General features: G+C 48.2%; 1 protein-coding gene across 1 annotated transcript; it reads right to left on the bottom strand.

The window, feature by feature from the left end:
* Nucleotides 1-628: 628 nt before the first annotated feature.
* Nucleotides 629-8,872, bottom strand: FCAMR (Fc alpha and mu receptor). The gene is given in 6 exon segments (XM_065871277.1): nt 629-813; nt 1,455-1,573; nt 2,198-2,954; nt 3,917-4,255; nt 7,314-7,457; nt 8,818-8,872. Coding segments are annotated over 6 exon segments (1,578 nt in total). The 5' UTR covers nt 8,852-8,872.
* Between the last annotated feature and the right edge of the window lie 13,366 nt (nt 8,873-22,238).

The raw sequence follows: 22,238 nt of genomic DNA, 5'->3' as shown, positions 1-22,238 counted from the left end.
TGAATTGGGAATGAGGGTTCTTCCTTTTGGTCCCTGTGTAAGGACCTATGGGATCATCTAGGGGACTCCCAAATGAAGGGGGATTCAGAACATCTGTGTTGGCAGTGTCCCCAGAGGTCATGGAGCCCATGCCCCTCCAGTCAGCCATTCAGTCACAAATATTTATTGCGGGCCCTACTGAGCTGAAGTTCTTTGGGGACATAGTAAGATGGAGAAAACACAATTACTGCCCTAAGAGCTTAGAATGTAATTGAAAGGGTTATAGTTTAATGTGTGCAGCAGGCTGAGTGTTAAGAGGTGTCAGAAAAAGGGGGCACCTACCAAGGGCTAGGAGTGATGGTTGAAATTTTGTTAATTCTCCACCCTGATTGGAAGCCTCTCATATTTTCAAACCTCCAGGAATGGAAATTCCACTTTTTCCAGGTCCACTGACCTCCTCCAGTAACTAATAGATCCTTTCCTGCAGCCTTCATGAAAAATGCTGGACCTTCCTTGGTCCAGTGATGGTCAGCCTTTGCTTCCCCAGATGGAGTCCCAGCTCCCCAAGCTTCCCTTCATACAGGCGGAGGAAGGAAGAGAAGAGGCTGGTATTTGGTCCTGGTTCTTTTTTCCATGGTGTCTGAGCGGCTTATCCTTCCATTCCTTGGGGTCCAGGGTCCCTCTCCGGGATACTCAGGCTGGCACGGAGCGGAGGAGAGTCATCTTGGAGCATCTTCCTTTCCACCTGGGGAAGCTGGTCTGGCTGGAGGCTCAGGTCCGGGAACTGTGTCATCTGAATCAAGGTGACCCCTGGTGACCTTTCTGTCTCCTGAGCTGCACAGACACAGAGCACACTGTGAGCATCCTGGGCACTGAATTTGGTCCCTTGAGAACCACCCTCACCCATCGCAATCCTCAAGGACTTCCTGACACAGAGGATTTGCAACTGAGCCCTTAGATCGGCAGGGATTGGGCCAGGCCTTTGGGGAGCTGGGTCTGAGAATCTTAGCCCCTTTGACTTGCTCCCAGAGCATCTCACCCTTTCTTCACCAGATCTAAACGCCGTGGAGCGGTCCCTTTAGGAATGTTTAAACCCGGGCCTGGCGCTTTAAGAGACTTCCAGCTGGACCGTGCAGAGGGTACAAATGCAGTCTGGTTCCACATTTGGGCCCTGTACTCCGACCTGCTGTCAGGACTGTCCACGTGGTTCATATGACTACCAGCTGTCTTGCCGTCTTCTGAAGAGCTTCTCCTTAAGCTCTGGGATGCCATTGAGACGTAAATGCATAGACTACTTTCCCATTTGATTGACAAAGGAACCAAGGCCAAGCTTGGTTAAGTGGCTCGGACTAGAATTTAGCACTTCTACATCCAGAGGTCCTGGTACCAACTCTGACCCCGACCCAGTCCTGAGGGTGTCAGATGGGAACAGGCGCTCCCCTCCCCGGCCTTGGGGTGACTTAAACTCCACTTACACCTCCTCTTTCTCCGGAGCTTCCTTTGCAGCAGAACAAGAGCCGTCAGCATAAGCGGACACAGCACCGAAGAGACTGGAGTCAGCATCCGAGAGATGTTTTTCTCTTCCAGAGAAACACTGGAGTGGAAGCAGCAGGGGAGGGGATGGAGGTTGGAGCTGGGGAGGAGACTGAAGACCCTTTGGCCCTTGCCCCTCATTTTACAGATGAGAAGCTGAGGCCAAGGCAAGCTGACTGCCCGAATTCCCATGGAGGGTTAGTTACCGAGCTGAGACTAGGTCCCCTGCCTTCCAGATCCCAAGCCCTGATCCTTTCCCTCCTCCACCAACGTGCAACAGTGGGCAAGAGAAGTGAGTGAGGGTCAGGGCATCTACGCTTGGCATTTGGCTTTGCCACAATCTGTCTTTGTAGCTTCAGTGAGTCACACCCTGACCTCGTCGGAGCTTGTTTCCTCATCTTTAAAAAAAAAAGTCCCAACAGTCCCACCTAAATATTCCATTATTCTAGCACTTATATTTTTGCTTGAAAATCACATGAAGATGCTCAGATAGTGTTCTCCCAGCAAGGACCCTTGGATGAGGGAGGATTCTGACTTTCATGTCCCTTATGCTTTACTGTCCTGAGGTTACAAAGGGAGAGGAGTGAGCAGACAGAGGGGGTCACAGAGGTTAGCTCACTGAGAGGCGTGCAAAGGGATGGAGCAGATGTGGAGTCCCAACGGAGAGGGCAGCCTGGGGGTTTACCTCTTCACTTGGGAGTCCTTGCCCAGGGGCCTGAAGGGCCTTGCTGCCAGGGCCTGGCTTGACGTCACTTGGGGACCACTGTCTCCAGCAGGGGTATCTAGGTCTCCTTCACTGCTTCCTTCCGCAGATGCCATCTCTATGCTGGTTGGCTCCAAGGTCCACACAACTGCAACTGGGGGGATTCCTTCAACGGAGCCCAGGGCTTGTGGCTTAGAAACCGACATTTCTTCTTGGTGGGTTTCCCACATCCACTTATCTGAGACCAGGGTTGATGGCCTAATGGTCGCCATGACCTTCTCAGCTGTGTCTGGGGCTATTCTGACCCTCTCTGTTTCCTCTCTTTGCCTATCAGTCCCAGTAGTTGTTTCCCTCTCTCTTTCGCTGGCCCTAGTCCTGTTTGCTTCCAAACTTCTCGTGCTCCACACTCGATCACCTTCTGTTGTATTGGACACACCTCTGATGGCTGAAGCTGGACTCTGCGGAGTGGGGATGGTTGCCCAAACGGAACCCTCTAGCTGGCTGCCTGTCCCTGGAGCTACTACCCCAGTTGCTCCTGGGGTTTGTCTTCCCTTAGCCGAAGCTGTGGTTTTGCTGGTTCCTAGAGTCAGAGCAACTCTGTCCCATCCCGTCCCTTGTCTCTCTATAGTCTGCATAGTTCCTGGTGCCCGTCTGTTGGCCGCTGGTGATACTGTCACAAAGGATTCCGTGATGAGCTCGCCAGCAGCCACAGTGGCTGCGGGGACGGCTCTGGAAAGACCTGTGTGAACAGCAGAAGGAGAGCAAATGAGAAGGCTATCCGTGCTGCCTACAGGACACCAGGCTGCAACGGACACCAGGCTTGACATGTTTGCTCCATGGAATGCAACCTCACTAAGCAATGCAGTCTTTGGCCAATATGTTGGATAAAATAAAAAATTGGGAAAACCAGATGTGTTCTCTAGTCTGTTGCCAATATTGACATTTTATGTCCCTATCTCCTTTTACGCCCACAAATTCTCTATCCAGCTGCCCCAGGACACCATGCTGTCCCCTTTCCCAGGGCCCACTTCCCTTCATGTACTGCTTTTCAAATAAGAAAAAAAGAAAACTCCAGTCACAGCAGAGCAGCCAATGTCAGCAGATGGTTAGATAGCAACATCTATTCAAACAAGTCCACTCTCTGGACTCCTGCCTGCCTGTGCCATCTCTCTGGTAGACCTGCCTTTCATAGCCTGGATGCCCTTCCTTGGACTCTGGGTACCTGACTCTAGATCAACTCTCCAGAACGAGCCACGCACGGCACTGGCCTGGTAGCTGTTGGATGTCTGCTGAGAGGCTCAGCCTTAGGAAGAGCTCAGTCTCCATTCTTCTGCTTTGCCTGTCTTACGTGCTCTGCATGTCTGAACAAAAAGACATCATGACCCTAAGAAGCCATGTCCTCCAATTCACCAGCTTCACCGAGCTCTCTTCAAATATATGTGCCACAGCTTTCGGGGGGAATTGGGTGAGATAGATTACGGGGATTCAGTTGGGACGTTTTTCCCTAGTATCTACCTTCCCTCTGAAGGTGGTCTCCATCTGAAATAGAAGTCTATGTCTTAAAGTCCTTGCCTGACCCCAGCTTTTCATCATCACTCCCCTTGTGTTTAAAGCCCTCTCGGACCTCTGGGTCTTCTGTTGCCCCTTGCCCTTCCTAACATGCATGTCACCAAACTTGACCTGCCGGCCATCAACCCTTACCTGCAGAGATGGTCAGGTTCATGCTGAAGAATAGCATGTTATTTGTGTTTCCAATGCCACAGCGGTAGTGCCCCACATCCTCCAGGGACAGCTGGGACAGCCTCACCACAAACAAGCCTCTTTGTGGGAAGTCTGTTAGGGCCACACGGCCACGGTAGCGAAGGTGAGTGTAGTGGTTGGTGGACACGATGGTGTGGCAGGCCCACGTCAGGGGTCTTAGGCGGCACCAGTACTTCCTCTGGCGGCTGTTGATGGGCAAGCGTGGGTAATGGCACCGGATGGTGACAGCTCCCCCAGGCTCCCCAGACACCAGCCTCGGGCCCTTCAATGCATTTGCAGCTGCAGGCAGAGAAAAAAAAAGTCCGGAGCAAGAGTGCTGAATTTGTCACTGTTTGGGGAGCTATGAGCTCCAAACTCTGCCAGAATTAGGGAACAGGTCAGAAAATGCCTCCGTGAAAGTGAAGCTAGAAAGAATCAATATAGAAATGTCAGAGCTTAGCCACTAGGTCAGGAGTAGCTCCAAGGTATGAAATGGAGCTGTGTCCAAGGCCCCATGGAGAGATGAAAACGCAGCAATAATCTTACCACTATTTAGCTAACCACTATTGAGCTTATCATGTGCAGGTGATCTTGTACATGTCCGTCCAAAGCCTGGATTCACGCCACTGTGCTCCAGTGCAGATGTTTTTTAAAAAATGCAAATGTTTAAGAAGCTGCCATCTAAGCACCTGTAAGAAGACCAAGGCGAGAGCTGACAGAAGGGCTGTGGTTTATTTGCATAGAATGTAAAAGAGAGATGTTAAAACAACAAGGTCCTACTGTATAGCACAGGGAACTATATTCAATATCCTGTGATAAACCATAATGGAAAAGAATATGAAAAAGAATACATATATGCATAACTGAATCACTTTGCTGTACAGCGGAAATTAACACAACATTGAAAATCAACTCTACTTCAATAACTTTTTTTTAAAAAGAGGGATGTTAAATAGTAAAAAGAGATGAGTGTGACTTCTGCTGAAAGGAGAGGGTGCTGGAAGCACAGGAATCCTGCACTGCTGGGTGGATAACTCCCCAGACCATCGTTTTCAAAAACGTACATACTGCTCCCTTCTCTAGAAATGGAAATAACCAAGCGTCACTGTCAAAGCACAGCAGAATTTTGAATACGTCTGCTTTGGCGGTAGGCGTGAATCGCAGCTGAAGCACAGTCTATGGTCCTTTTACTGATTTAAATTTGATCCAATGCAAGCAGAAACAAAGTTTACTCTTTCTCTCACTGCCTCTTCCTACTAGCTCTGGGATGTCCCTCCTCCTTGATGAAATCTCAGATGTAATTTCAAGTATAGTAGCTTTCATAGTCTCGCTTGGATAAGAAGATGCCCAGCCCAGTGACTGCTGCAACTCCAGCCTCTCATCCAACTAAAGCCTTTTCCAATTTCCCAGCTACACTTGGAGGCCTGATGTGGGGGAGGGGGACAGGTCGGGGTCTCTTGCCTTGCTCGACTCCTTCCCCTATTCAGAACTGCTCTGGGGCCCCTCTGGGATTGGGTGTGGAGGGGAGAGACGAGAGGTGAATGGAAAGTCGTGATCTGCTGGTGGCGCCCTCCGGGAATGGCAGACGTCCAGAGCTGGGTCCTTCCCTTTTGCCTCCCAGATTGCTTGTCTGTGGCCTCTGGCTGCAGTTCCCTCTTGGTAAAAACTGCCTCTCCTCCTGCTGGGCTTTTATGACTCCTCCACGACCAAGCCTAGGACTTCTGGCCACGTGCCCCTGTCGTGGTTACAATCCCTTCTGGGTAGACCTCTTCGTAGAGGCACTGGGACAGCTCCTTTCTGTGGGACCTACATCACATTTGGCCCCAGGAAACACACTTTGTCCTGCTGTCAGGGGAAATCTGGGACATACAGCAAGCTTGTTGAGTGGCGTCCTAGAAGTTCCTTCTCTTACTTGGCTTAAAGTGAGGAGGAGGTGATCCGCCTTGTCCCACAGGGGCAGGTGGTGGAGAGCATAGCACGCTGTCTCTCTCCAAAAAGCTCTTCTCTTCTACCTCTGATGATTCTCCAGGAGACTACACGGTGGGCTATTTCTGGAACAACTAGGCTTGCCATCTCTCTCCATAGTCCTGCCCAGGTGGTTCTACATTTTGCTTTAGGATGTGGGCGCCTGGCATCTATCAATTTGTTCTATGTCTTCAGCACCTCTGAGTCCAAGAAAGTTTCATCCTGTTGCCAGGACTGGCTACATAATTTGCAGGGTCCAGTGCAAAATAAAAACGGAGGATCCCTTACTCAAAAGTTACTAAGGATTTCACTATGGCAACAGTAGAGCATTAAACCAAGCACCTTTTGAATGGGGTCCTGTGTGACTGCACAGGGCACATGCCCATAAAGCTGACCTTGCCTGTTGCATATGTCTTGAGGTCTCATTATAGGAAGAGTCAAGGCCATAAATGTTAGGGATAAATCAATACTCATTGTAGGTTTAATTAAGCGACACACCACAACTATGCCAGTATTGATAAAGTTAAATGGCAACTCATCATTAAAAAGCAAGAATCTGGGCTTCCCTGGTGGCGCAGTGGTTGAGAGTCTGCCTGCCGATGCAGGGGACACGGGTTTGTGCCCCGGTCTGGGAATATCCCACATGCAGCAGAGTGGCTGGGCCCGTGAGCCATGGCCACTGAGCCTGCGCGTCCAGAGCCTGTGCTCCGCAACGGGAGAGGTCACAACAGTGAGAGGCCCGCGTACTGCCCCCACCCCCAAAAAACAAAAAGCAAACAACAAAAAAAGTAAGAATCTTCGTAATTACAAACAAGGACCACCTCAGGATGACGGTGATGGTGCTCTGATAAAGTGTTCACACCTCATATTTCAGGAATCTGCATGTGATCTACGTGCGGCGAAGGCAAAAGGATTAAGGAGCCCCATTAATCAGTGGGATGGGCTGTTCTGACTTTGCAGTTGAGAGCTGATTAGGAATCCTTAATCAACTTTTGCAATAAACATTTTTTTCTTTTATAAATACCAAGTTTCACTTACCCTTAAGAACTTAATCGCTGGATGACTAGTAGCTCTTGGCTATATATCATAAAGGTTTTTGGAATTTAGTACTGGTTGCCTGTGAGAATTAAAGAAAGGGCTGGCATTTTAGGATCAATGTGGTGCCTGCCAGGGGTCCCTTCGGTAGAGGTGGTGCCCCTGCTCTCATTCACCCGTCATCTCCCAGCAGCTGTCCATTGTACAGCTTCAGTCAGGGATGGGCGAGGGAGGCCTGCACTGGAGTTTGACGGGAGGCCTGCACTGGAGCTTGACGGGAGGCCATGGACTGGAGCTTGACCTGGTCTGAGGAAGCACAAAAGGCCTGTGACACGAACAGGGAGAGCAGGGCTGGTGCCTGGGGTGGATCACTCCTCCCTCCAGCAAAGGGGTGAGAAAACCGGGAGTGTCTCCTTGGCCCAGAGGGTGGGCCCGGAGGGCAGAGAGCCATCCCACAGCCACGTGAGACAGGGTCTTCCGTGTGGAGGGGCCAAAGCAGAACCTGGGGCACAGGGAGGAGATGGGCCCTCGAGGGATCCACAAAGGCATCCACAAGAGGAGGCGCCAGCTCTAGAGCCCTGCCAGGCCAGAGAGTTCCAAGCCATCCCATCAAGTAAGAGCTGCCTGGCTCCTGCTGTCCTCCCACCTGCTGCTGTGAACCTACTGGCGTCCTCAGTGCCAGCTGCCTCGGCGGGGAGGAGAAAGAGCAGAGGAGAAGGGAGAAGGCAGCCCCCAGAGCCCTCCCTGCCTTCCTGACTGCGGGCCGTGGGTGATGAGGGGGCAAATCTCTGAATGAAGTTTAAATTGCTGACCAAAATATTTAACCCGCCACTTACAATGATCAAATTAGAACATCTGAGACTTAAAGGAATTAGGTTAAGACTCTTATATGTTCGGAGAAAAATCATGGGCCTGCCTGAGTTTTCATCTGGGGGCCGGGGAAGTTTGCTCCTACTGAAAAATTTTAAAGGGGGCATTGGGAGATGAAAATAAAGAAGTGGTGTGATTATATCACAGAGGGTTCTCGCCCAGAGATAAGCTACCTTTGATTCATTAAAATTCTGATTTGTTTGTAAGACAAACACAATTGTTAATCCCTTTTTTGTATTATCATAGCATTTATTTATTCATTTATTCTTTCGACGATTATTTGTTAAGCATCTACTTGGGTACCAGACACTCTAAGCACATACTCACTACATTCCTCAATGGCTCTCCATTACCATCAAAATAAAACCAGATACCACAGCATGGAGACAGGACGATTGGTCCTCTGAGCCTGATCAGCTCACCAGCCTGTCAGGACGTACAGAGCAAGAATTCTGCCTTTCATCCATGTGTCCCTAGTGCCTGGCACATGGTAGGCCCTCCATAAGTATGTGTTTACTAAATAAGTAAATGCATAGATGCAGTATTTACCCATCTGGCTTCTTTGTAGACTCTGCACTCTTTGGAGTAGGTCAGGGTTTTTATGTCCCTAGTACTGGGTCTGCCACTTGAGCGTTTTTAGAATGAGTGGAAATAGAGCGGTGCTACCTCTGGCTTTTGCACACCCTGGAACCCATATCTTGCCAATGCAGCCAACTTTCAGTCATCAACTTGAATGGAAGAGAGTAGAGACAGATCAAAACTGTGAATATTCCAGCAATCATCAAGTCAGACATATGCCCCCTCATGTGAGCTCTCACCTCCCTCATTCACTCTGACCCGGATCTGACCACTCCCTCGATCCAAAGCCATGCGGATGTCCAAACTACGGTGCGGGTGCTGAATGCCGCTGAGGTGCCCGTCAGGCATGTCTGCAGCCTGGAAGGCTTGGCTCTGGGTGTACAAGCTCTGAAGCTGGGCTGTCTGGGACTCACCCTGCAGCAGGCACAGTATGAGGAGGACGGGCATTTTCCATCCTGCCCTCTGGTTGCTGACCTGCAAAAAAAACCATCGTAGATGAAGAGGCCTGAGAGGAGACGAGTGAGAAGCTGGGCGAGCAGCCCTGGGACCTGGGCAAGCACCTTCTCACTCTGGGATCTTGGTTTGCTCAGTGCTGGGGCTGGATCAGCTCCACCTAAGAGCAGGATGTACCTGCCCTCTGAGAGAAGCACAGCTCCATCCTTACGGCCCTAAACACGCACATTTGGCCTGGGTCACTGCCACCAAGACTAAAAAACTCCCTCTGGGGGATTCCAGCCCCGGCACCCACCTGCCAGCACGGAGCTCTGGATTGGGGGCAGCATTGCGTAGTGGAAAGACCCCAAGCTAGAAGTTTAAAACTTAGCTGGAATTGTGGGATCCTGGAAAGGTTACTCAGTCTTGGGGATCAGCTTCCTCTCCAGGGGGAATGAGAATCTGTATGGGGCTGTTGTACCAGTTACATGAGACTGTGTTAGAAGAGTCACCAGCAGGCCTGGTACTGAGTCGCTCGCTTCCCCACCTCTTTTGCAGAAGGAGAATTGCTTCCTTCAAGGGAAGCTTTCTATCTCACTGGTAGTGTGCCTCCAGTCAATAATAGGAGTAAATTAACTCTCAGGGCAAGTAGTTTTCTGCCCAAGGGTCCTATTCTGTTTCTTCTCCACAATTTCTAGAAAGCCCTCCCTGGCCCCCAGTCCACACTGATTTTCCCCTGCTCTGGTCTCTCTCACTGGCCTGGGGAGCTCCTTGAGGGGAGGACTTTGAGCCTCCAGGCTCTGAAACAGGATCTAGCCCGGTGTAGGTGCCCAAGGCACAGCTATTGTGAACAAGAACCTTCCACACTTTTGCCAGACACCATGCTGACCACTACTCAATGGTCTTCTGTTGCTTGCTGATTAAAAAGGCAGGGATGGTACATTATACTTCATTTGTAGTTCCCACAGGGTTTTCATGGATGCTTTTTGAGTGACTAAAAATCTCTTCTTTGAATCTATCTACTGTCTGCAGTTCCTGGCACCTGTGGACTTTTTTTTCTAAAGAAAGCAAAATTAAGTTAGCCATAGTTTTCTCCTTCCAATGCTAATACATGTCTCGCTAATGTTAAGAACAGGCTCTTAACAGTCAATGGTCTTGTCCCCTCCCCCCCCGTATAACTAGACAAAGCCACACAAGGCCGCTGGCCAGTCTGGGCTGTGGGCTAAAGGGGGAGAAAAGGGAACAAGGTGAGGAGGAGAGGGGGAAAGCGGAGGAAGTAGGAGAAGGGGAAAGGAAAGGTAAGGTGAGAGTTGAAAGAAAGGAGAGGAGAGAGGAGAGAAGGAGATAGAGTCCGTGGTTGGCCCTGTAATGCAAGCTGTCGACTCAGTGTGGCTCTGCCTAGCCATCTCCACTAAAGCCTCTGCCTGCTCTATCCAGGTAGGGCCCCCAGAGTGGCCAGATCTGGAAAAGTCCACAGGTTCCTTCTGCTTCCTGTGCCCTCCCCTTAGAATCTCCCGGGTCTTGGGCACCATCATGGCAGCCTCAGGCCCTCCCTGCCCTCCAGAGCTGCTGGTTTCCTGCCTGCACCTGGAGGCTTTCCCAGATGTGCCTGCAGCTAATCTTTTGTGTGATTAATATTCACCAGGTCCAGGCTAATTCTGAGGCTGGTGCCCAGGTTCCCCCAGGTGAGTTTTTCAAAAGTGCTAAGTGCTGACACAGCACATGCTGGGGCCAAAGTCTGCACTGTCCCGCTGGGGTTCTCTGAAGTGTGCAACAGTGGGTGCAGCTATCTCTTGGCTTCAGGAGCAAAAGCCGCCTCTGAGGGGCAATGAGGAAGCACAAGGTGTGAGATAAAATGCCTCCAAGGAGTTACCGGCCTTGACTAGAGGCTGCAAGGATAACATTCAACGGAAAGTCTCCAAGTTATCCACCTGCCGATAACCTTCAGAAAACCTCTCTCCAGGAGACAGGGAGCCCCAACTCAGTAGCTTGGGGCCACAGGCCTCTGTGATAGTGCACAGCATTTTAGGGGAACAAGGGCACATTGGGGAATTCTCTTGTCCCTCAGTCCTGCTGAGAAAGGATCTATCCCATCTTCAGCACAGGCTGGTGTATAACTCCCCAAATCCCTACTGGCCCCCTGAGCCCCACTTCTCTCCTATGCCCGCATCCCCGTGGCAGCAGACAAGAAAGGAAGGAGGCAGATGTAGAGGGAAGGGCACAGAACAAGGATTCAGGAGGTTCCACATTGCCCATGGCAATGACCTTGAGCAATGCCTCTTTCGTCTCCACTGCAACACAAGAGTTTGACTGCAAGAGCTCCATATGCTTCCTTCTCCTTCTTAATATTAGTTGGTTCTAAATCCCTCAGGGGGCTGTAAGGAGTCATGCACTCTGGTGGGAGGGAGAGTGGGGGTTAGCAGAAGAGCAGGGAGGTAGGAGGGAGATGCTGGCCTGAACTCCAGAATCCTTCCCTGGCCCCTGGGAGCAAGGCCAGGCTGCTCTGGGATGGCCGCTGCTGCAACTCACCACCCACATCCAGAGACAAGCCCCCAACCTCTCGGGGGAAAGCTTCACCACACCTTTTGTTCTCCGGGCTTAGCTGGGGATTCTCCATCCATCTCTGTCCAGAAATAAAATCTACTTGGACTTCTTCTGTTTTTGATATGCTGGTGATTGGACGCCTTCTAGTTTCTTTTCTTTAAACCTTGAGGCTGAGTTGGCTGTCTGATGTGACGGAAGGCAGCTGGAGTTAGCACTGGAAGATGGAGGGATGAGGTATAACCCTGCCACTCACCTCTCCACACTCCCATCAAGTCACTTCACGCTGGATCTTGGCTTTTATTTCGTATAAAGAGGGAGCCAGTCCAGGTCCCTTGTTGTTCTTACTGTCACTTATCCCTGCAGAACTTTTCCAGGGGTGATGACAGTGGCTTCAAGGGAAACACACTCACCCACATCCTTCTACCTCTCATTTCCCCTCCAGTCCAGGGTCCCAGACTTTTTAGGATGCCCCAGATCAGCCAGCCCATTCAGACCTCTCCCGGGTAAGTGATGCAACAACACATGGCAGAAGAGAAAATTCAGGAGAGGAATTCCCCTGCTTTCTGGCTGGCATCTGGTTCCTCCTAGCTGGCTGGGCCCCTTCAATTTCCATGGGGAGGCAGTTTGGGTCCCTGACTCCAGTTCAACTGCATGCCTGGTAGTTACCAGCTCATGCCCTGGACAAAGCACAATAGAGTAAATGAGATGATCTCCATGGAGAAAGAACACTGACAAGTGTGGCTTATCCAGATGGATGACACACTTCAAAAATATCCCAATAAAGCAGCAGCATAGCACAGGGAGATCAGCTCAGTGCTTTGTGACCGCCTGGAGGGGTGGGATAGGGAGGGTGGGAGGGAGGGAGACGCAAGAGGGAAGAAATATGGGAACATATGTATATGTATAGCTGATTCATTTTGTTGTAAAACAGAAACTAGCACACCATTGTAAAGCAATTATACGAGAAAAAAAAGAATTTTATTTTAAAATAATTCATTAAAAATCCATTATTTAAAGAAAAAAAATCCCAATATTTCCCTTTGGAAGACATTTCATGGATGGGATGTTTTCCTTGTAGAAGATATAATTTGCCTGCCTCTGTTGGTTTTAAACTGACATCAGAACGGAAGGCATAGGGGCTTCCCTGGTGGTGCAGTGGTTAAGAGTCCTCCTGCAAATGCAGGGGACATGGGTTCGAGCCCTGGTCCGGGAAGATCGCACATGCCACGGGGCAACTGAGCCCATGCGCCACAACGACTGAGCCTGTGCTCTAGAGCCCGCGAGCCACAACTACTGAGCCCGTGTGCCACAGCTACTGAAGCCCACGTGCCTAGAGCCCAGTGCTCCGCAACAAGAGAAGCCACTGCAATAAGTCTACATGCCACAATGAAGGGTAGCCCCCACTTGCTGCAACTAGAGAAAGCCCGCGTGCAGCAACAAAGACCCAACACAGCCAAAAATAGAATAAAATAAATAAATTTATATAAAAACAAACAAACAAAAAAATGGCAGACATACCCCAAGCACTCAACAAGGAAGGGGTTCCAGAGGATACATGTGCTGCAGACTACAGTTAAAGACTCTCACCAGGACCCCTTGAGCCAATTAGAAATGGCGCTTCTTCCTTAAGAAAAATAAATTTAGTTGGTATATTGTTGCATAACTTGGATAGCCATTGGGGCAGTATGTATTACCTATGCTTTCCCCCTTCCAGGTTTGCAGACAGGGTAAGGGTAGGAATTGAGCCACTGAAAGCAATAGGAGAGGAGAAGAAACACCACCATGGGATGCCTGGAATATGGCTGGGACAAGACTGTCTCGTGCATCCATGCATGCCAGTGTCCTTGTGCACAGCGGTGTGTACTGCTGTCCCAGGACTTGGTCATGAGCTCCAGATCTTCACAAATACCTAGGGCCTCCCATGTAAGTTTGAACACACTACAGTGTGGATGGCATCCCCTTAGGCGTGGCATGCTGGAGCAGTGTACAACCTGAAGAACTGTACATGGTGGTCCTGCCTTCAGAGGCTTATCCCCAGGTTTGAATGATCTCTGTGCAGGTGGTAGAGAGGGTTGATGCCTGGCTAGATTCTCCCCTCCCAGCTCCTCAGAGAGCAGTATAGCCTCATGGTTGATCACACAGACTTTGGAGTCAGGCTCCTTCCAAATTAATATCCCAGTTGTACTTTTTGCTGGGAAAGTGATATGGGTCAGATTACTTATCTTCTTTAAACTTCATTTTCCTAATCTGTAAAACAGGAGAATAATAGCACCTACCTTATAAAGTTCGTACGTGAATTAAGTGTGATAATCCATGTAACTCAAAGTGCATAACCGGCAGTAAATTCTTAATAAATATTATCTGATAGTATTAATAGCTTAGCTTATAGCAACAGGGAGCAAGTGTCTTAAAGACTATTTGATTAATAAAGACGTTAAGTTATAAAGTCCAGTTAGTTTGGAAAGCATGGGCCAGTTTTCAGAGCACTGGTCCAGAGCCAAGCTGGTCCCCTCTCTGAAGATTTATGGGGGTGAAAACGGTACTGGCTACCTCTCTTGGGAACATAACTGAATTCTCTTGCCCAGCACAAAGCCACAGGTGGCTTCTTTACACAGGTTTATGACACTGTGACCTTCTGATTACAGGGCCCAGACTCCAGAAAAAGGCAAAATAATAATTAGACCAAATGTCACACCTGGGAAGAGCTTTATCCACTCCCTGACCCCCCACCTCCGACCTCCAATCCCAGTTGTAGCAAAGGATTTTATTTGCTCAGTAGACACAGCAGAGGGAAAATCAGCAAACAGAATGCGAACCAAGGCAAGAAAAGTCATTTGTGCTGAAACAATCTGTATTGATCTCTTTCCTCTCCAAAACATGTTTTCTAATGAATAAGAGCAATGTATAGAGATGTTTTATGCTTCCATGTCGCTGGTGGTCAAGACTTACATTCCTCCTTACACATCACTGCAAATTTTTCTGCTTCCTCTACCCACACATGTAAGCTTTTTTCTATGCTTGTTATTTACGGGAGAGACACATCCTTCCTCCCCCTCCCTCAGCCAAGCTCTGGTCCGAATACTGAAGGCTGAAGAAAACATTGTTTTAAAACACTTGGATTACTACAAGTTCTTTATCACTTCCTTAGAAACTCATAGAGGGGACTTCCCTGATAGTGCAGTGGTTAAGAATCTGCCTGCCAATGAAGAGGACACGGGTTCTAGTCCTGGCCCAGGAAGATCCCACATGCCGTGGAGCAACTAAGCCTGTGAGCTACAACTACTGAGCCTGCGCTCTAGAGCTCGTGTGCCACAACTACTGAGCCCACGTGCCACAACTACTGAAGCCCGCGCACCTAGAGCCCACGCTCCACAAGAGAAGCCACCTCAGTGAGAAGGCTGTGCACTGCAACGAAGAGTAGCTCCTGCTCACCACAACTGGAGAAAGCCTGTGCACAGCAACGAAGACCCAACATAGCCAAAAATAAATAATTTTTTTTAAAAAAAGAAACTCATAGAGGAAGGTGAACTATGCAACTTGTCACTCCTCCAAATGATAACAGAAGAAAGTAATTGTATAGAACAAATAATCGTTTTATAATGCCATTAGCAGGCTTTTACAACTCCAACCATCATTTGGCTGATAGCAAAGATTACGATCCAGCAACATTCACACCTTCCAAACACAGAAGACGTTTGTTCTGGAGGCAGCCAGGAGAGCGCTGAGATGGTTAAGTTCCTGCTGGTAAAAGCACAGAGTAAAGAATCCCAGGATATTATTTCATAGATCATAGGAGTATACATACAGCCTAAGATCTTAGCTGAAACTCATCTCAGGACGTTGGTATAGATCAGTGTGAGAAAACATGCTCCACAGCTCTTAGCATAACCTTTCTGGAGTGACTTGAGTCTGGAGATTAAAACAAAGATATTTCTTACTGGTTGGGATTATTTACTTATGATGCTATTTGTAATAGACATTATCCTGTGATGCCGAATCACTGGCCCCTGCAGGATGGAAGGGGCTCCAAATAATTAACTTGCCATGGAGGAGCAATTGGCCTCCCCGAGGAATCGTGCTGCACGGGGGACTTGGCGTTCAGCTCTGTTGCTGGCAGGTTGGACGCTCGTTAGCAACAGTGCTAAACTCAGCCTTGGTTAGTGGGAGCCCAGGCTGTTCTTGGGAGCCCACTTCTCTCTTGTGTCCATTGTACCAGCACCACGGTGGCCAATGCCTGGAATTGGCTGATGCCAGATGGCCAAATCATTCTGTCTGCTTGGTAATTTACTGCCTCTTCCATGGTGGATACTTTCTAGTGGGCATTAGCCTATGATACAAAGAGCTTCATACTTCATACGGCTCCCTTGTCCAACCATGTGTCTTTAACCAATCTTTCAATCTTTCTCTATCCAGGCCTCCGTCTATATTCTAACATCAGGCCGTTTTTCCTTTAACACAGAGTAGGTGCACTGCCTAAAGTTCTACTTCCTGGAAGGACTTTCTCTCTCTCTCTCTGCTTTGCAAGGCCACTCCTTGTAACACAACTACTGGTTACTTTCAACTTGAACCCGCATATCAAACCAACTCATCTATAAACAAAGCCTGGGTTTTGGTCTTCTTCCATGTGGTTTAATGTGTGTTCTTGTGTGGCCCCTGATAGAGGGGCACTGGTGCAGCAGTGGTCGTGGAGATGAGGGACAGGCTACTCGATCATGCAGCCTGCTTGTGCCCTCAAGCCCTTATTGTGCTTGGTCCCAGCTGTACCACTTCCCATTTATTCTGAGCTGCTGCTGGCATACTTGACCTTATGACTTAGTAGGTGTAATAGCTCTCAGTTCACGATGGGCAGTTCCACGTGCATATTCATCTGGGGTCCTGTGTTCAGGTGTTACGTCTCTCCCAGGGTCCAGTATCACGCTAGCAGTTGTTTTTCAAGACACGTGATTCTCCCTTGCAGGTGGCATGGCCTTGCCGAACAACCACAGGGGACTACGTGACCAGGCTGTGATTCTCCCACTGGGGCTTGTCATTAGCTCCACATAGCGTCTTTTCCCAACACCTCTACCTCTAATATTAAGCGGCAGGACTGCTTCCATCTCAGCCTGGACCTGCTGCCAAGGTCCTGGATGTGGACCCTGATCTGGGCCCTGCTCAAAGGTAGAAGCATTTCATGCTGTCTGGTGTCTGGGCTAGAGCAGTATTTTTACGTGGAGGGTATGCTGCCTCCAGAACCAAAGAAGCTTGTCAAATACGCTGCTTCCTTCATGGTGGTAGAAGGTACAAGATATAATATCTTGTCTTTCACTTGGGATGGGAGTTCCTGGCTGGCCCCTGATCACTGGACCCCTAAAAACATCGCTGATGTGGCGGCCCCCTGGAACTTCCATGAGGTTTTCCTCCCATCCTCTGAGGCATGTGGGTCTTACTGGGGCCTCCAACATTCTAGCTGCATCTTGTTCACCTGGCCTGATTAGCATAATACCATCAATGAATAATGGATCGATGTGACATTCTTTAGGATGTCCACATGGTCCAGATCCCTTTGGACTCTATTATGACATAGGGCAGAGGAGTTAACATAGCCTTGGGGACAAAATTGTAAACCTATGTTGTTATTCACCCGTATAAGTGCAAATGGTCTCTGATCCTTTCCTCTGAAGGGAATAGCAAAGAATGCATTCACCAGACCAAGGCTTCATACTATGTGCCAGAGGCCAGGTCAAATCTGCTGTGGTAGATAAACAGATACAGTGGCTGGAATTGGGGCTACTATTTGGTTGAGTTTGCAGTAGTTTATTGTCACCCTCCAGGCTCCACTAGGTTTCTGAAGGGGTCAACTATTGAACTGAATAGTGACATTATGGGAACTGCCACCCTGCATCCTTTAGATCCTTAAGGGTGGTACCAATGTCAACAGTTCCTCCCTACCATGCAATAATATTTTGTATTTATTATCTCGGCTGAGGATGTGCCAGTTTCACAAGCTTCCATGTGGCTTTCCCTACTATGATAGCTCTTACCCACAAGCCTAAGACCCAATGATTCAGCTAAAAAGCATGTCAACCCCAGTTACACATTCAGGGACTGGAGAAATTACCACCGGGTATATCTGCAGACCCAGTGGGCACGCTGTAAACCAGACCTTGGCAGGGACTTTAGTCATTACCCATGTACCCCACTAGTTAGAACAGGGGGCTGTGATGATGCTTTGGTTCTCTGGGTATCATGTCAGCTCAGAGTCGGTGTCCAATAGTCCTTAGAACATTTGGGGGTCCCCTTCCCCCAGTTACCCAATCCAACAACTGTGGGTCCCTTTGGGAAGGACTTACGGAATCATGACTCTGTGTGTTTGGTGTTGTAGGTTTTTCCCTTTTTTTTTCTCTTCGGGACCTGGCTGAATCCGAGTCTGACATTTTATTGGGGTTGCTGCCCTTAGACTCCTTGTCATCCATCCTTGACTTCTTCTAATGATACAAGCTAAGAAACACCCTTGTTGGTTGAGTGTTTATTTTGCCTCTAAAGACACCATATTCTTTTTTTTTTTTGTGGTACACGGGCCTCTCACTGCTGTGGCCTCTCCCATGCGGAGCACAGGCTCCGGACACGCAGGCTCAGCGGCCATGGCTCACAGGCCCAGCCACTCTGCGGCATGTGGGATCTTCCCGGACTGGGGCACAAACCCGCGTCCCCTGCATTGGCAGGCAGACTCTCAACCACTGCGTCACCAGGGAAGCCCCAGTTTCTTCACCTACCTTTCCTACCAGCAGCCTGGCTTACAGAGGAGAGCCCCTCTCGACTTTTTGGTGATGCTGGTGTCTTTCTCACTAGCTCATTTCTTTTAGCTTTTGTGAATGGTGTATTCGCCGGGCCTTCTCATGGAACAGAATCATCTGGTAAGTCTTCCAGCCTTATAGAACATCCTCTCTAGCATGATCCCTTCCTGAACCTTTTCATCTCTTCTTCCACTGCCTGCTGGGGCAGCTCTGGCCTTTCAGCTGCATCGGGCTTGGGCCATCAATTTTTCCATGCTTCTAGGAGCCGTTGGAACAGTGAGGACTTCCTGAAGTCCTTGCCAGGGTGTTAACTCTTATATCCTTGGAGAGCGCTCCCCAAACAAGAAACTCTTCCATATCTTTTCTTATGTTTCAGCCCCCTTGGTTCAGCAGCGTCAGAATCCAGTCCCATGTGAAATCCTCTGACTTTTGCTCGTCTGGGACTTGCAGCTCATTTGAGGTCTATTCCCTTTCTTCCATTATCAGGCTCAGTATATCCCAGCTGGGCGATGCTGGGACTTACCTCTCATTAGAAGCCTAGTTACTAGAAAAGTAGATGGTGGGGAGAGGTCTCTGTAGTGTCTTCAAGCAAGGAGGGGGTGGTGGGGTTTGGGGGGTAGAGAAAGTGGTGCTAGTTCTTAATAGGGAGAGGTGGATCAATTCTGCACACTCTGAGAGTTTAGAAGAAGCTGAGACTTAAAATTTTGGAGGGGTCATCCACCAGATGTCCCATCTCAAGCTCCCGGGTCCCATCTCCCCCACAAATGTCTCCATGCTCTTTGGACTTAAGCTTGTATACGTGTAGGAAACAGAAAGGGCAGGTTCGGCTTTCCTTTACAGAAAGAATGTTGTGTTACTTGCCCAACTTGCCCGAAATCCCGCAGAAGCTGATAACAGGAGGCTCCCAAGGGCCATTTCCTCACCAAATATTGAAACAAGCAGACGGATGCATTTAGTTTCCAGATTTGCTACAATGGGACAGTCTCCACAATGATAGGACATTTAATTGAGTTGTAAGTTCTAAATAAAGCCTATTTGTTCACATTATCACCTTTTAAGCTCTACAGTAACAAAACATCTTAATTTGAGAAGGCAGATTATCTTCAGATAATCAGATAATCTTTTAAAATCTTTTAATTTTTTATGACTTCTACAATGATGCCTCATTCTGCATTTCAAAAGCCGATGCCTAGGATCCTCAAAGTTCCTGGGGTTATTTCCTTCCTAACTGTTCAATTTTTGAAGCTGAGGTTTATCTTGAAGGAGAGAAGGGGCTGGAATCCTGCAGCTACACCTACTTGGGCCTGGGAGCTTTGCTCTCTAAAAACAATACTGGGCTGGATCCACCCTTCCTCCCTGACCACTCTTTTTTTTTTTTTTTTCCCATTACAGGATATTGAATATTGAATATAGTTCCCTGTGCTATAAAATAGGACCTTGTTGTTTATCCATTCTATATATAATAGTTTGCATCTGCTAACCCCAAACTCCCTGTCCAACTCTCCCTGACCACTTTTTATTGAGAACCCAGTGACTATCTGCAGTGTTGCTGGGTGCCTTAGGGAGGGGGTAGTAAAGCATAAATATAAGGTATGGTCCTCAAAAAATGTACGACCTAATTGTGGAAGAAACATCAAAACTCAAATATCAATACAAACTTACATATTCAAAAAAATAAGACCTCAAAAGAGTGAGAGAATTCAATGGGCCAAAGAAGTTAGGAAAGGATTCTCCTAGAACCATAAATTATCATAGAATCATAAGATGTGAGGGACCTTAGAAGTGACCTAATCAAACTTCCACTTAACGCACAATACCTTCAAAGACTTCTTTATTTATTTATTATTTATTTTATTTATTTTTGGCTGCGTTGGGTCTTCGTTGCTGCACGCGGGCTTTCTCTAGTTGCGGCGAGCGGGGGCTACTCTTTGCTGTGGTGCGCAGCTTCTCATTGCGGTGGCTTCTCTTGTTGCAGAGCACGGGCTCTAAGTGCACGGGCTTCAGTAGTTGTGGCTCGCGGGCTCTAGAGCGCAGGCTCAGTAGTTGTGGCACACGGGCTTAGTTGCTCCGCGGCATGTGGGATCTTCCAGGACCAGGGCTCGAACCTGTGTCCCCTGCATTGGCAGGCAGGTTCTTAACCACTGCGCCACCAGGGAAGTCCCTATTTATTTATTTTTGATCTTTATATTTTTTTTTAAAAATTACACAATTTTTACAGGTTACTTTCCATTTATAGTTATTATAAAATATTGGTTATATTCCCCGCGTTGTGCAATACATCCTTGTAGCCTGTCTTATACCCAATAGTTTGTACCTCCCACTCCTCCACCCCTCCCACCCTCCGCACTGGTAACCACTGGTTTGTTCTCTATATCTGTGAGTCTGCTTCTTTTTTGTTATATTCACTAGTTTGTTGTATTTTTCAGATTCCACATATAAATGATCTATGGGATTTGTCTTTTTGTTTCTGACTTACTTCACTTAGTATGCTAAGCTCTAGGTCCATCCATGTTGCTGCAAATGACATTATTTCATTCTTTTTAACGGATGAGTAGTATTCCATTGTGTATATATGTACCACATCTTCTTTATCCATTCATCTGTTGATGGACACAGGTTGTTTCCATATCTTGGCAATAGTAAATAGTGCTGCTATGAACATTGGGGTACATGTATCTTTTTGAATTAGTGTTTTTGTTTTTTTCAGACATATACCCGGGGGTGGAATTGCTGGGTCACATTGTACTTCTAGTTTGAGTTTTTTGAGAAATCTCCGTACTGTTTTCCATAGTGGCTGCACAAATTTACAACTCCACCAATGTGTACAAGTGTTCCCTTTTTTCCACATCCTTGCCAAACATTTGTTATTTGTGTTCTTTTTGATGATAACCATTCTGACAGGTATGAGGTGATAACTCATTGTGGTTTTCACTTGCGTTTCCCTGATGATTAGTGATGTTGAGCATCTTTTCATATGCCTGTTGGCCATCTACATTTCCTCTGAAAAAATGTCTGTTCAGTTTCAAGGACTTCTGTCAGGGCCACGATCCCTCTGAAGCCTCTAGGAAATGATTACCTCTTTCACCCCAGGCATTCCCTGACCCGTGGTAGCATCACTCCAATCCATACCTCTTTCTCTTCTTATACGGACACAAGTCATATTGGATTATGGGTCCACTCTACTCTGTACGGCCTCATTTCAACAAATTAAATCTTCAACGACCTTATTTTCAAGAGGTCCCAGGGGTTAGGACTTCAGCCTATCCTTTTGGAGGAAAGAATTCAGCCCAAAAACAGGAAGAAAAAAGAAGAGAGCTAACAATTAAAGGATCATTGGGAAAACCTTCTTCATGGGCCAGTTGAACATATCTAAGTAGTGTGCACCTTCAGTGCAAGGACTAGTGTCTTTGTGGGTCAGGATCTCAGAAACTGCTGGTGGAGAGGACCCTTCCCTGGGTATCACACAAGAGTGCTTGAAACAAGGTCTGACTTCACATGCTAAGAGAATCCTATGAGCTTCTCTCATAGTTGTCAGGTCTGGGGGGTGGGCAAGATGACCTCCTTGCTTTCTAAGCTACCCTCATTTCGTTGGTCTGGTGCTGTATTTCCAGCCCTCTCCTGGGTTAAGAAAGGGGATATGTTCTTGCCACAGATGCTGGAACCACCCGCCAGCTACGGTGTTTTTTCAACCATGGGCAGATGCTGCCACCTTGTGGCCAAAGGGCTTCATAGCTACGGTGACCATGTCCTTCATTACTCAGATTAGGACACTTTTTAAAGTGAAAGGGGGCTTTTAATCGTGGTGCTGGGCCAGCATGTGCAAACGGGGACAGGGAATGTGAGGGAACAAAAGGACGTGCTGGGATTCTCTAGAGACAATTTTGGCAGCGTTTTCCAAAGTGTCCCACTCTCCTCCGTTTACTCTCAGCAAGAAGCTTCCTTCCACGCTGGCCATCACCCATCTCATTCAATGTTAACAATACAAGAAAGAGTTTTGAGTTCCTCTGAGACAAAGTATAAGGAAATGCCAACTACGCCTATTAATAGAGGGGGAAAAAAAGAATTATGTCTTTCTACATTGCCTG

The sequence above is a fragment of the Phocoena phocoena genome, chromosome 1 (assembly GCF_963924675.1).
Source record: "Phocoena phocoena chromosome 1, mPhoPho1.1, whole genome shotgun sequence".
In the NCBI taxonomy this organism is placed as follows: domain Eukaryota; kingdom Metazoa; phylum Chordata; class Mammalia; order Artiodactyla; family Phocoenidae; genus Phocoena; species Phocoena phocoena.
The sequence above is the reverse complement of the archived record's forward strand: the minus strand, read 5'-3'. Positions and strand labels throughout refer to the sequence as shown.